The sequence below is a fragment of the Pteropus medius genome, unplaced genomic scaffold (assembly GCF_902729225.1).
Source record: "Pteropus medius unplaced genomic scaffold, Ma_sr-lr_union100, whole genome shotgun sequence".
Lineage (NCBI taxonomy): Eukaryota > Metazoa > Chordata > Mammalia > Chiroptera > Pteropodidae > Pteropus > Pteropus medius.
This window is the reverse complement of record NW_024351730.1, coordinates 7066887-7081963: the sequence shown is the minus strand read 5'-3', so window position 1 is coordinate 7081963 and position 15077 is coordinate 7066887. Positions and strand designations below refer to the sequence as shown.

Here is a 15077-nt window from a genome sequence, read left to right as displayed (position 1 = left end):
ACAATGTATAATTCTTAAAGTATAATTTTTAAAATGAAATATTTCTTGGGAGATTTTATCTTTTTAATTATAGTTGAAATTTAGAGGACCCATGAAGTCTTAAATTGATGGAATTACATTCCCATAGATCCTGGAACCGAAGATGTTTCGCTATGCTCACAAATTGGAGGTTCAGAGAACAGATGGAGTTCTAAGCCAGTTGTCTCCTCTGCCGCATCTGTATTCTGTTTCATATTATCAGTTGTCTGAGGAATTAGCAAGGGCATATCCTGAGCTAACTCTCGCCATATTCTCAGGTACGATCGATCGTTGAACTGGTTAGTAGTTTCTCTTTATTAGCAATAATTTCTAAAGAACTACTTTTAGGAAATTTTCAATATATGAAATTTGAGGTTGACTCAAAACATGTCTTTATATAGAGAATTTTTAAATAAAACTCTTCATATTGATCTATCATGATATTTAGATGTCTTATTAATGAAATCTTTACAGAACTTCTCACTTTTTCTCACTCTACCCAGAAAGAAAAAAAGAAAAAGAAAAAAGAAAAGTAAGAGAGGGCTTCACATACAACTTAAAACGTATTTCTTTAGTAGACAGTAGAACTTCCTGAGTCTTCTAATATGTATTTACCTTGTATACTGGCCTGTATTTAATAAAATGCAGGGATAAAGATACAGGTTTCTTTCTGTAAGTAAAACCTCTAATCATAGGGAAAGGTCCTGTACTGCTGTAAGCAAAACTATTGCTAGGATCCCACACTGCTTTCAAGCCAGTTTCCTTTACTTAGGGCCAACAGATATTCCTGCCAGAGTTTCTGAAATTTCAGGGCTATGTGTCAGGCAAGGTGTCATATCTATCTGGGTTTCCCAGGATTCAAATTTAGGACAATTTGGAGATCCATTTAGTTTAACCTTCTGCCTAATGAGTACACTGTTGTAAATGCCCCCATGATGTTTTATCCTTTAACTGAAAAGTTTTCATTATAATACGAAAGACAGCTAGTTTTTCTGCTTTCCACCTGCAGCAAGATCTTGTTCTAGTCTGAGTACTGGACGTGCTCCAAAATTAGCATCCAGGGGAGTGCAGGGTTCTGTTGTGGTTCTTTCTTTCATCTGGGCTCAAAGTATAATGGGCTTAGCCACCTTTGGGCATTTTTCCTTAGTACCTATGTCAGCGGTGAAAATGGTTTGTTTCCCATTTCTAATTAACCTGAGTGGGGATAAAACAACTTAAATTCTCCTAACATTAGGTTCTTAAAAACAGTTTACCCATTTGGTTTGCACTGGTAGATGGCAGCAACCATGCCCTTTCCTTTCTTTTCCCCAAATCCCACAGTCCTGACAGCCCTTATAGGGTGGATGTGGATGGTCATCAACATAATGTGGTGGCTGTCGTGAACACTAATCTTGCTGTTGCTGGGCTTCTTCTAGAGGCTGCTGTACGGAAAGCAGAGGAGACCAGCTGGGTCTCAGAGGTCATGGAATTGGTCAGCATGGCAGCTGATATTGGGATGGTCCCAGCTCCCACACACACTGTCTCTTCCCCCAGTCAGGATCTTTTCGTTCAACTCCTTTCAGAGCTCCAAGTCTAATGTTTCATGTGTGGAGGCAGTAACATTGATATACTAACAGAAGAGAGTCATAAAAAGTTGGAATTTAGCATAACTAGATGCAAGGCATTGGATGGAGCCCTTCATTGTTAGTATGTCGAATTTGCACAAAAGTTCCATGAGGCAACCACTTTTGTTACCCTCTTTTTACAGAATAATAAATTAAGGATCAGAGGTTGACAGGTTGGCCCTAGGTCAGGCAGCTTGTATGTGGTAGAGCTGGTGTGTGCAATTCCGGAGCCAGGTTCCAAACCACAGCTTCCATATTCACTCCTTCTAATGAGTAAATAAGTACAAGTAAATGTGGACAAAAGGGGTATTGAGGAAAAGGAAGATTCTTATTTAAAGTGATTTATGGAGATTAAACACTATGTAAAAAAGCTCATGAGCTTTAGAATCAACCTTGTGTTTGAATCCTCTGCCCCTGGATCTTTGTTTGACCTTGGGCAAGTTACTCTGACTCTGTCTACCTCACAGGCTTCTCTGGGCATTAGATGAGATGGATGTAAAAGTAACAAGTATATCATAGGCATCTCCCCTAGATAGAACCAAAATATGTGAAATTCTTTAAGGGGTCAGTTTAAATAACTCATGTATAAAAATTGTCTTTTATCTTAAAATTATATTTATTCATTTATTTATTGTGGTAAAAAACATATTATAAAATTGACCATTTTAATCATTTTAACTGTACAGTTCATTAGTGATAAAAGTTTGTTTACACTGTTGTGAAATAGATCTCCAGAAATTTTTTTAGCCTACAGAACTGAAACTCTGTACTCACTAAACAATACCTTCCCTTTCCACCTTTCCCAGCCCCTGGTAACCATCATTCTACTTCCATATAAGTGTAGTCATACAATATTGATGTTTTTATGACAGGTTTATTTCACTCAGCATAATGTCCTCAGTGTTCTTCCACATTGTAACATTTTTTAAGGCTGTGTAGTGTTTCATTGTGTGTTATGTCCCATATTTTGTTTATTCATTTATCTATTGATGGACATTTGATTGCTTCCACATCTTGGCTATTATAGATAGAGCAGCTGTGAACACAGATGTGCAAATATCTCTTTGAGACCCTGCTTTCAATTCTTTTGGGTAAATATCCAGAAGTGGGATTGCAGGATCACATGGTAGTTCTTTCTATCTTAAATTTTTTGAGGAGCTCTTAAACTGTTTTTCTGTAGTGGCTGTACCATTTTACAGTCTCATCAACAGTGCACAAACATTTATTTATCTTAACCACCAAAGGTATTTTATATAAAAAGTAAGAATGTGATATGTTAGCTGTTACTTTTCTTTATGGTGTCATCAAGGTCAAATTTATTAAAAGGAGGAATAGTACTCATTTTTTAATGTCATGAATAAAAACCAGCTTCCTATTCTTTAAGGGCGAGATGTTGAAATTAATTACAAATCAAAGGAAAGCAAAATCATATCAGTTCCCACTTTTGCCTTGTTTTTAATTACAGAGATAAGCCAGAGAATTCAAACAGCTCACCCTGCTGGGAGGCAAGTCATGCTGCACTATTTGTTACCGTGGATGAACAACATTGAGTTGGTAGATTTAAAACCTTTGCCCACAGCAAGGCGACATGATGAGGATGAAGATGAATCTGTAAAAGACCGAGAACTTATGGTGACTAGCAGGCGCTGGTTACGAGGAGAAGGCTGGGGATCTCCGCAAGCCACTGCAATGGTTTTGAACAATCTGATGTACATGACAGCAAAGGTAAAATGGGCTTTGTATTTGCAGCTACTGCAGTTACTGTACTGAATTACTGAGTTAGGAGGAGTAAACAAGGTTAGAAATAGATGAAGAGATTAAATAATCCTCTGGTAACCAAGCAAATATGCATTATAAATTCCTTTCTCTAGAAAAATTTTCATCATATATAAAATTGTTTTTGGGGGGAGGCTAACATATGTGATTACAGTCATGTACCGTTTAACGATGGAGGTATTTTCTGAGAAATGAGTCCTTAGGCAGTTTCCTTGTTGTATAAACGTCAGAGTGCACTGACACAAACCTAGATGGGATAGCCCACTACATAGCGCGGCTGTGTGGTGTAACCTACCACTCATAGGCTACAAGCCTGTACAGCATGTTCCTGTACAAAACAACCTGAGATTAAATCAAGCACAAGAGAAAATGATGAGAATACAGGACGTATGAGGCTGCTGCTGACATAACACAGCATGCTGTTTTACAGCAAACTTTTTATTATAAGTAGAAACAGTACACTCTAAAATAATGATCAAAGGTGTGGTATAGTAAATACATAAACCAGTAACATTTATTAAACCATAGTCATTTATTATCATTATCAAGTATCATGGGCTGTACCAAATTGTACATGCAATACTTTTATATGACTGGCAGCACAGCAAGTGTGTTTACAACAGCATTACCACAAATGTGTGAGTAATTCATTGTGCTAGGATGTTACGATGGCTACAATGCAATTAGGTGACAGGAATTTTTCAGCTCTATTATAATCTTATGGGACTGCCATCGTATATGTAGACTGTCGTTGACCGAAACGCCATTATGCACTGCATGACTGTAATGATGTTTATGTTTAGCATTGTTGAAAGAAATGATTATTCCTCTAAAGTATGAGAAAGATAAAAACTTTCTATAAAAACTTTGGTTTTTAATATTGCATGATGTGACAAGTTTGGTACATAATAGACAGTCATTACTAAAATATATGTTGTGTTTCCTACATCTAGTATGGTGATGAGCTAGCCTGGTCGGAGATAGAGAATGTGTGGACCACACTTGCAGATGGCTGGCCAAAAAACCTGAAAATAATTTTGCACTTTTTGATCAGCATTTGTGGAGTGAATAGTGAACCAAGCCTCTTGCCTTATGTATGTATTCAAGTTCATTTAACTTAAAACTTTTTTTNTTTTTTTTTTTTTTTTTAATGGTGTCTTGTAATATCAGAGTATAGGCATCAATAGACCAGCAGAAGCAAAGCAGTGTCAGGATGAGGACAGTCAGGAAATAGCACAAGGATTTATTCATTGATTCATTTAACAAATATTATTAGCTAGGTTCTCTTCTAAGTTCTGGGCATTATAATCTGATGGATGATACAAATTTCATTTTTTATTTAATAATAAATCAGTAAGTTAATAAAACAGTCATGGTAAGGGCTGCAAAGGAAAACTGCGGAGAACTGGGAGTGAATAACCTTGGAACCACAGCTGTCTGGCAGGATTAGAGTTGATATTTGAGAGAAAGTGATACTGAAATGGAAACCACAAAAATAGTTTTTGCTAGGCAAGGATCTAGTGTTGGAATATTAGAGCAAGATGGTGAGAGCTATGTGCCTATAGAATTGTGATTAAAGCTTCTGGAAGCAAGGGAAAGCCTGGTAAGATACACAATGAAGAATAAAACAGTCTTTGCCTTCTAAGCGGAAAGCAAACTTTTAATCTGCTCAAGTTAAGAGAACAATATGGCACTATCAAACATGAGAGTTAAACTGATACACACATGCACACAAACCTGTGTGTGTGAATATGTAGATATAGCTCAGTCACATAGCAGCATCTCCTAAAAGTATGTTCCACAGAAGACTACCTCTGCAGAATGTCACCCTAGAAGTTCTTACAGATCCAACTTTAAGCAAACCATTTAATAGCTTTTCTTTACTGAGGAGCACTTAGAGCTAGGTGGGTGTATGGTACCAAACAGCATGATATCAGGTTACCTCTCTGAGCATTCCTCCAAAAATTCTCCCTGCCCTTAATGCTGACCCCTTTGCCGACTTACTCTCTCACCCCAAGCCTTCCCAACCTGGACCCTTTGCACTTACTTTTTTTCTCTTTCCCTAAATAGCCACGTTGCTTACTCCCTCACCTCAGGTCTTTCTTCAAAAGTCCATTCTTATTGAGACCTTTGCTGGTCATCCAATCTAAAACTGCAAATGCCCTGCCTCTACACCACACTCTCTCTTTTTTTTTTTTCCTTCTGTCAATTTTCTTAGCATTTACCATCATCAAACATATTTTACCTACTTACATCATTACTTTTACCTCAGTCAATCCAGTAGCTTGTGAGCTCCTCAGCGGCAGGAATTTTTGTCTGTTTGGTTCATTGCTATCTTCCCAGGGCCTAGAAAAATGTTTGGCTTGTAGAATGTGCCCATTAATTGGACGAATGAATGAGTGAGTTAGGGCTGGAACTAGAAACAAGCATAAAGTTATAATTCTAAGAAGCCAAGATGAAATTCAGGGAATAACCATTTGCCAGGAATTTAAAAGGAGCCATTTTTATCAACAATAATAATAATTTCTTAATTATCATTTCTTAATCACTTACTATAGTCCAGGCATGGTACAAACACTTCATATGCATTATTTCATTTAATTATCAGAATTCATCTGTAAGTTTGTTAAGATTACACAGTTTTACAGATGAATAAATCAAGGCAGAGAGAAGAGTAACTTATAGTCACATAGCCATTTAGCTTTATCACTTAATAGAACTGGAATTCCAACCCAGATCTGTTTGTAAAAAGTGGGTAAAATCTTCATAGAGAAAGCAGTGGAGTTGGGGTGGGGGCGGGGCTTGAAGACTTGACAGGATTGGGGTCAGAAGTGTCAACTCAGAAGTCCTCACAGTCACACGGAACAAAAGCAGAGGCAGGAATGAACCTGGCATGGTCAGAGATGACTGAACATGAGAACAGGGGATTAGCAAATAGAGCAGTTGGGTGGATAAAGAGTTGTAAGAAGTCAGTTATCAGTGGTGACCATTGTGAGACTTTTCATATGATATAATAAAGCTCGTTTTAAGATCTGTCCAAGGGTCATATAAAGCGGAGCTTCTCATATGTCTGTGTGCATATGAATCATCTGTGGATCTTGTTCTGGTTCTGATTCTGGAGGTGGGAGGGGGGCCTGAGATTCTGTATTTCTAGCAAGTTCCTGGATGATGTCTATGCTGATAGAGTTAAAGAATGAGAAAGATACATATAATGCGTACAACTGAAATGGGTTTTTCCCCCGCTTATTCAGCTCATACTATGTACTTAACATTTTTAAAGTGCTTTATACATCTTAATTTATTAACCCTAACAGCTTTATGAAGTAGGTGCTATTGTCCCCATTTTGCAGAAGGAAAAATAGTAACTTTCCAGCTCATATGGCTAGTAAGTATTAGATCTGCATTCCAATCCACACTGCGTAGTTTGAGTTCCAATTTAGTTCTAGATCTTTGCTCTTAATCACGACTCTGTTCTACTGGGTTGAATATGGAGAATGGGAAGGCAGAATAAAAGGTAAATCCTGGGTTTGAATGCTGCCTGACTAAAAATAAGAGGAAAGCTTGGGATGATAGTAATTGAAATCTTTTCCATTAGAAAAAGAAACTGATTTATAGAAAAGCAGTTATCTTTTGCTTTTCTAAAAAAAAAAGAGTAAAAGTAAAAATGTAAAGGAAATAGATAACATTGTGGAAACCATTAAACAGTATATTCAGGTCATTCTAATAAGATGCAATGTTAAAAGAGGACAGTATTTATAAGGCTGATTAGTTAATGTGTTATTGCTGATCAGCATTGTAGTCAAATTTAAGTTGTACTTATTCGTCTACAACTTAAAATTGAACTTAACTCTGATAAAATTTGTCTGAAGACAAGTTTATGAAATAAAAAATTTCGCTTTTTCTTTTCTGAATAATTTCTTTTGTGACAGGTGAAGAAAGTTATTGTATATCTAGGTAGAGACAAAACAATGCAGTTGCTAGAAGAACTGGTGAGTGAACTACAGCTGACCGATCCTGTCAGTTCGGGAGTCACTCACATGGATAATCCCCCATATTACCGCATCACTTCCAGCTATAAAATCCCGTCTGTCACCTCAGGTGAGAAGTTATTTAAAACTGATTGTCTCAAAAGAGAAGCTTTATCTAATTGTTCATTTTAACAAGTGTTTGCTTTAAACATCATCAAGAAAACATAGACATGAGTCATGTATGGTGATTGACTTGATAAGACTTTGTAATTCTTTATACGAGTAAAGAAATTTGACAATGTAAGGCGTCTTAATATTCTAGAGGGAAACATATTTACATACTTATTCAGAATGGGAATAAGATTTATGTATCCTTATAACGAATGCATTTTTTAATGAATATAGTTAGTGCGTTAAATATAAAAAATGCTTATTGAAATTACTCTAAATTTATATTACATTTATTTGAGCATTATAAATATCCAGTGATGTCAGTTTATATACTTACTACATGTGTACACATATATTATAATTATTATGATATTTTGAGTTGAAGAAATATGTCCCTGAAGGAGTAACTTCCATTAAAAATCAACATAATATCTGGGCTTAGTAGATTAAATTTTTGTGAAACTCACTCAGTTTATATTACATGTTTTGGGCATAGGAATAACGACATTAAATGTATAATTATAAATCTTTTAAATTATATCTTTACAATTGATTTTTTTCTTATCTATTTTTATCTCAGCCTTTTTGTTCTACTTTCTAGGAGATTTCTAATAACACTTCTATTGAATCTTTTATATCCACCCGAATGTTTTTAATTAGTTTCTTTTTTTCAATTAGAATTTTTTTAGGAACATTCTCTTCATGTTTTATGGTTGAACTATCTTCCTCTATAGCTGATAAAGTTTTCTTGTCCCACTAAAATTCCTTTTTTCTAAATATTGCTGGCCATTTGTTTTGATTCGTCTTAGTTAAAGCCTACCAAGTCTAGAAATCTTTACATTTGCGACAGCGATGGACATAGAGGGTATTATGCTAAGTGCAGTAAATCAGACAAAGACAAATACCACATGATCTCACTTATATGTGGAATCTAAGGAACAATATAAACAAACAAACAAAGCGGAAGTAGACTCATAGATACAGAGAACAAACTGATGGTTGCCAGATGGAAGAGGAATTGGGAGGCTGGGTGAAGAGGTGAAGGGAGTAGAAAGTACAAATGGGTAGTTATGAAATAGTCACGGGGATATAAAGTACAGCATAGGGAATGTAATCAATAATATTGTAATAACTGTATAGTGACAGGTGTTTACTAGACTAATCGGAGGGATCACTTCATAAATTATATAAATGTCTAACCACCATGCTGTACACCTGAAACTGATATAAAATAATATTGAATGTCAACTATAATTGAAAAATTAAAAATGGAAAAAAATAATTAAAAATTTTAAAAAGCCTCTCAATTCTAGGTCTGTCTCTTCATAAAGAGTGGAGTATGAAAAAGCTGGTTCGATGTTCTGTAGGCGTATGTGGAACTTGTTGACTTTATCATTTGTCATGCGATGATGTCATTGATATAAGAATCTATAGGTTTTTTTCTTGGATAATTGGATTCCCCGGGGAAAACTCTGCTGGTCATATGCCTAAAGTAGAGAGTATAGATGTGTGTGTGTGTGTGTGTGTGTCTATACACAAATACATATATCCATAGATATATAGACACACAATATGGTCTTCAAGCCTTCTGTTAGCCTCATGGGATAAAAAGGTTGCAAGGGGTACAATCTCAAATTTTAGTATATGTATTTTCACTTAATCCCCCTATTTTCAATTCTTCTTTCAACTGGACATGGTGTGCCCTAGTCCAGAAATCTTCTCATTTAGTCTCATCAGAAAAGGCTGCTGGGAGTGGAGAGAGACAGTCACCCAGTTAGAAGAGGCAAGTGGGGTAGATCTTGGGACCACCTACTTTTGAAACAGATTTTCAACTAGTCCTGCCATTTTTAGCAGCACCTTCAACCCCTACTTCCAGAGGAACTTGATGCCACTAATTCCTGAGCCTTTTGGAGGTTCAACAACATATATATATATGGAAGCTTCTTGGTTTCCTCTACTACCAGCTTAGGATTCAGCCTTCTTAACACTTAATTACTTCCTGTCCCTTTGTTTTCCTGCATCTAGATTTTTTTTTTGCCTTTAAAATAATTTTTATTTTTCAGTTACAGTTGACATACAATATTATATTATTTTCAGGTATACACATAGTGATTAGACATTTATATAATTTACAGTGATCACCCCGATAAATCTAGTACCCACCTGACACCATACATAGTCATTACAATATTATCGACTATAATCCTTTTGCTATACTTTACATCCTCATGACTATTTTTGTAACTATCAATTTGTACTTCTTAATCCCTTCCCACCAAACCCACTCCCATCTGGCAACCATGAAAACATTCTCTGTATCTATGTGTTTGTTTCTGTTTTGTTTGATGGTTTATCCTGTTCTCTAGATTCCACATGTAAGTGAAATCATATGATATTTGTCTTTCTCTGACTTACTCTAATCAGCATAGTACTCTCTAGGTCCACTCATGTTAATTCATCCTTTTTTTTAATGGCTGAGTAATATCCCATTATAAATATGTACCACCTCTTTATTCATTCATCCATTGATGGACACCCAGGATGCCTCCACATCCTGGCTATTGTAAATAATGCTGCAATGAATATATGGATGTACATGTCCCTTCAAAGTAGTGTTTCGAGTTTCTTCGAGTAAATACTCAGAGATGGGATTACTGGGTCCTTCTTTGTCTCTTGTTATAGCCTTTGTTTTAAAGTCTATTTTGTCTGGTATAAGTATTGTTGCCCTGCCTTTTTTGTTTGTTTCCATTTTTATGAACTGTCTTTTTCCATCCCTTCACTTTCAGTCTGTGTGTATTTTGATCTGAAGTGAGCCTCTCATAGACAGCATATGTAAGGGTTTTGTTTTCTTATCCATTCATCCACCCTATGTTTTTCAATTGGAACGTTTAATCCATTTACACTTAAAGTAATTATTGATAGATATGTAGTTATTGCCATTTTTTTATTCATATTTTTGATCTTTCTTTTTCTTACAGTCCCTTTAATATTTTTCGTAATACTGGTTTGGTGGTGATGAACTCCTTTAGCTTTTTCTGGTCTGGGAAGCTCTTTATCTGTCCTTCCATTCTAGATAATAGCTTTGCTGGGTAGAGTAATCTTGGTTGTAGGTCCCTGCTTGACATCACTTTGAATATTTCATGCCAGTCCCTTCTGGGCTGCAAAGTTTCTGTGGAGAAATCAGCCGACAGTCTTATGGGAGCTCCCTTGTAGATAACTAATTGCTTTTCTCTTGCTACATTTAAGATTCTCTCTTTGTTTTTAACCTTTGGCATTTTATTTATGATGTATCTTGTTGTGGGCCTGTTTGGGCTCATCTTGTTCAGGAGTCTGTGCGCTTCTTGGGCTTGTATGTCTATTTCCATTGCCAAGTTAAGGCTTGGGGCTGCTTAACAAGAATTACAGGGCATTCTGAGGCCAGATATTACTTTTTGGGTTTTATGAACCTTTGAGAGATTTTAGGAAAATCCGCGGCATGAGCCAAGACAGGCTGTTTGTATGGAAAAGCCATTAGAGGAGGCTTGGGTGGGCCTGCAAGTGTGGGTGAAGCTGTTAGCCAGGCTGATAAAGAATGAGATACGGCCTCCCGTTTGCGTCTCCATGCTGGGTTAGAGGAGGGCTCAACAAAGGAACAATGGCTCTGCCAGCACTTCTGTCTGGGACAAAGTTACCCCTCTAGCCCTCGCCCTGAAGCCAGACAATTCAGTTCCTTCTCGTATTTCCCTGGCACCTTTTGAGCTGCCACCACAGCACTAGAGCTCAGAATGAGTGAGTCTGTCAGCAGGTAAATCCATGTGAGAGCCCTTTAAGAGGAACGCCTGGAACTCCAGCCACCCCACCATGTCATTCGGCTGCAATTTTTGCTGATTTTCACAGCCAGAAGTTGTGGAGCCTTTTCTTCCCAACACTGGACCCCTGGGTTGGGGAGCCTAGTGCGGGGCTGGGACCCCTCTGCAGCTGAGATATCCTTCCTAATTTTTAACCTCCACACACAGGTATTGGGCCAGCCCATTCCGTGTCTCCACCCCCTTGTACCAGTCTTGACGCTTCTTCTGTATGCCCTTAGTGATAAGACTCTGTTCAGCTAGATTTTAGGTGATTCTCAATGACAATTATTCTGTACTTTAGTTGACATTTTGACGTGGTCATGAGAGGAGGCAAGCACAGTGTTTACCTACTCCACCATCTTGACCAGAAGCATCTAAAATTTAATTGCTGTTGTCTTGTTTTCTTCTTGTCGGTATGAGTACATTCCTTTTTGAAAATTACTTTGCTCTCATTTTAGTAGAGTTTTGTCATCTGTAATTTGATGTCTTTTGTTTTTATTGCGTTATTCCAGGATCGAAATTCACAGATACTGTTTTATTTCTGATTACAGGAACTACTTCCAGTAGCAATACAATGGTAGCTCCCACAGATGGCAATTCTGATAATAAACCCATAAAAGAGAATATTGAAGAGAGGTAAGTACTTCTCTCTTCTTCATTAGCCTTTCAGTTTGACAGGTACTGATTGTCATCAGAATAAATTATAATTTCTGCATTGGAATGTATATTTTATTGTGTTAGATAGAATTCTAGTAAAGAAATATATTTCCATTTTGGAAGTTCTCCACATTGGCTGTTTCAGCATTAAAGATGCTGACATGCTAGATTCTTTTGTATCTTCTACTATATAAATTGTTGGAATGTGGTCAGTCAATTTTTGTTTTTCTTACATATTTAAACTTCTCTGAATGGATGTTTACTCTGCCAGTTTTATGTAAAATAGGTTTCACCAGAACATTATTACTATAACAGTTTAAGGAAAATCACCAGGTAGAAATAACTGACTTAAAAGTTTAAGCTTTTGAATCGTAAGGTTAAAATTAATATATATCATAGTATACTTTTGTTAATATTTTGTATACTGTATTCTTTTTTTAAACATAGAAAGTGAAATATAAAGTGCAAAAACCATTTTACTGCGAACTGTGACTAACTGCAGTGATCATTCCCATAGCTATGTGCACCTAGACATCTACAGTGGATTCAACAGTCATTTAAATCGCCAACATCACAGACTAGAATCTCGATACAGTAGCAGTTCTGGAGGATCTTATGAAGAAGAAAAAAGTAATACATTTCAAATTTTTTTATAGCTATAATGCTGAGGTGTATTATTACTTGTATTAATGCTAATAAATATACTTTTCCAATAAACTGTTTTTAAGAAGAGTATCTAACTGCCACTAGTGGTGTTCCAACATAATCTCAAACGTCTTGATTTTAATAAGAAGCATAAATGGGGAAAATTTGTTTTGAAAGCCCGGGTTCCCGATAGATAAATCCAAAGGAATTTAAGAATTGGTTCTCAGGAAGCATCATAGAACAGACCCTGGCAACTGGCTGCTTTTTTGAACAGGTTTGTTCTTTCTTCAGGGATTCACGTTTTACTAGAAGGTATTCCCTTGCTATTGCAAAGTGAATAATCTACCCAAGTTTACTATAATATAAGGTAGGGTCAGATAGAAGCACAAGCCTTCACTTCAGACTGGGAGGGGACCCTGAAGATGATCTGGTCCAATCTCCCCATTTTACACATGATGGAACTGAGGTCCAGAGAGGTTAAGTGACTTACCAGTGTCACACAGAATTCACATTTCCTAATGGCATTTTTTACTGCACCCTGCAGCCCCACTGCAGTAGAGCAGATTTTCTTTTAAGATGGGTTTGTGTTGGCCCTATCTCAGGAAATTCAGAGTTGAGTAACTTACCAGAAAGCCCTTGTTACAAGGCAGCTTCACCTATATTGTGGTCTCATGGCTTGGACATCAATTATGGAATCATAATGAAGTGCTAATGTAGTTTTGTTTTGATGTAGAGGATGGAACCTGAATTGATATCTCTTTTTCTCTCTGATTTGATTAATTTGATAATATTTGTAGCCAGGTCTTCGTAGCAAACATATGTCAAAATAGTGGGAAATTATTTTTTATCACTTTCCAATGCTATAAATAGTTGGTGTCTTACTAGAGTTTGCTTATATTGGCAGAAAATAGATGGTGTAGAAAATGAGATCATTTTATTTTGATAGGTGATTCAATGCCACTTTATTCTAATTGGCGACTGAAAGTGATGGAGCATAATCAAGGAGAGCCACTACCCTTCCCACCAGCTGGAGGCTGCTGGTCACCACTGGTGGATTACTTGCCTGAAACGTCATCACCTGGATTACCTCTTCACAGGTGGACTACAGCATCATTCCTACTTCATATGAACCAAATTCTGCTTTACACTTTCAGCTTTCTTTATGCTACCCTACAACACAGAATAAAAGCAATCTTCTTTTGTTAGATACTACAACAAATTAGATCGGTGTATTTAGATTTTAAGAAATATTAAACTCAGAATTCTAACTGTTTACAGTTAATAGTATTAAATCTCATTGTGCTGCTGCTTTTCTGGGTGTCTGGCATAGTTACTTGACCTTTCTGGGACCCAGTTACTACATCTGAAAAATACTATTTTATGGTAGTAGGCACTATTGTTTTGAATTGAGTTAAACTAAATCTTACTTAACAGAATCACAGTAGAACAGTTATTGCATTCTCTCAAAAATCATTAATATACCAAACATGTATTGAACACCTACTATGTGGCAAGCAGTGTGCTAGGTATTAGGGTTGCAGATGAAGAAAATATGACCCTTAACTTCAAGGAACACTTGACAGATATATTTTTCTAAAACTATCACTTAACAGTTTATTTGGCTGTATTTCTTTTCCTCTGTTTTTCTTGAGAAGTTGTATTTTTCCATAAAATACATTAATAAATCTTCAAGTAATATGCATAAGATTTTTTCTAGGTTTACTCTAGTAAAACATTAATATTTTCATTTGTCATAGGTGTAACATAGCCGTGATCCTTTTGACTGATCTGATTATTGATCATAGTGTGAAGGTAGAATGGGGAAGCTACCTCCATCTTCTTCTTCATGCAATTTTTATAGGTAATAAATATTTGATTCTTTTATATTATATTTTTATAATATAATTTATAATATAATTTATTATTTCTTATATTAATTCCTTTATATTATATTTTTGTGATAATTTAAAGGCAGTATGGTTTTAACGAAGTTTCTATGTGTTTCTATTCCTATTTTTTTCCTATGCTATTTCTCTGACACTTTTTACTATGATTCTTATGGTCTAGTGGAGGTTATTCCTAGCCTCTCTTTTAACCACAAACAAGTCTATCCTCTTTCTTATTTCTATCCTATGGCCCCTCCCGCTCTGCGCACAAACACACATACCCTTTAGAAGGAAAAATTCTGTAACTGTAGCAAGAGTAAAATTAATTTGCCTCTGGGGTTGGGAACTTTCAGAATAAGTGGAAAATTGAAATGGATTCTAAGTGTTTCCCAAAAGAGTTGGATTGTGAACAGTCTGATCACTACAGCTGAAACTCCACTGTGCCTTCTGCGGCAAATGTGTGGGCTCCATCACATACATCAACAGCATCTTTCAGGCTTGTAGGATTGGTGTCCTGAAACAAGT

The 15077-nt window shown here is 36.3% G+C and overlaps 1 protein-coding gene across 15 annotated transcripts in view; it reads left to right on the top strand.

The window, feature by feature from the left end:
• FRYL (FRY like transcription coactivator) overlaps positions 1 to 15077 on the top strand; it is a 271172-nt gene that overhangs the window by 207508 nt on the left and 48587 nt on the right. For all 15 annotated transcript variants that reach the window (XM_039845152.1, XM_039845167.1, XM_039845153.1 and 12 more), the window contains 8 exons: positions 128 to 296; positions 3088 to 3347; positions 4352 to 4492; positions 7328 to 7496; positions 11916 to 12000; positions 12539 to 12651; positions 13613 to 13763; positions 14424 to 14527. In XM_039845152.1, the coding sequence (XP_039701086.1) occupies positions 128 to 296; positions 3088 to 3347; positions 4352 to 4492; positions 7328 to 7496; positions 11916 to 12000; positions 12539 to 12651; positions 13613 to 13763; positions 14424 to 14527 (1192 nt within the window). The remainder of the gene's footprint in view (positions 1 to 127; positions 297 to 3087; positions 3348 to 4351; positions 4493 to 7327; positions 7497 to 11915; positions 12001 to 12538; positions 12652 to 13612; positions 13764 to 14423; positions 14528 to 15077) is intronic.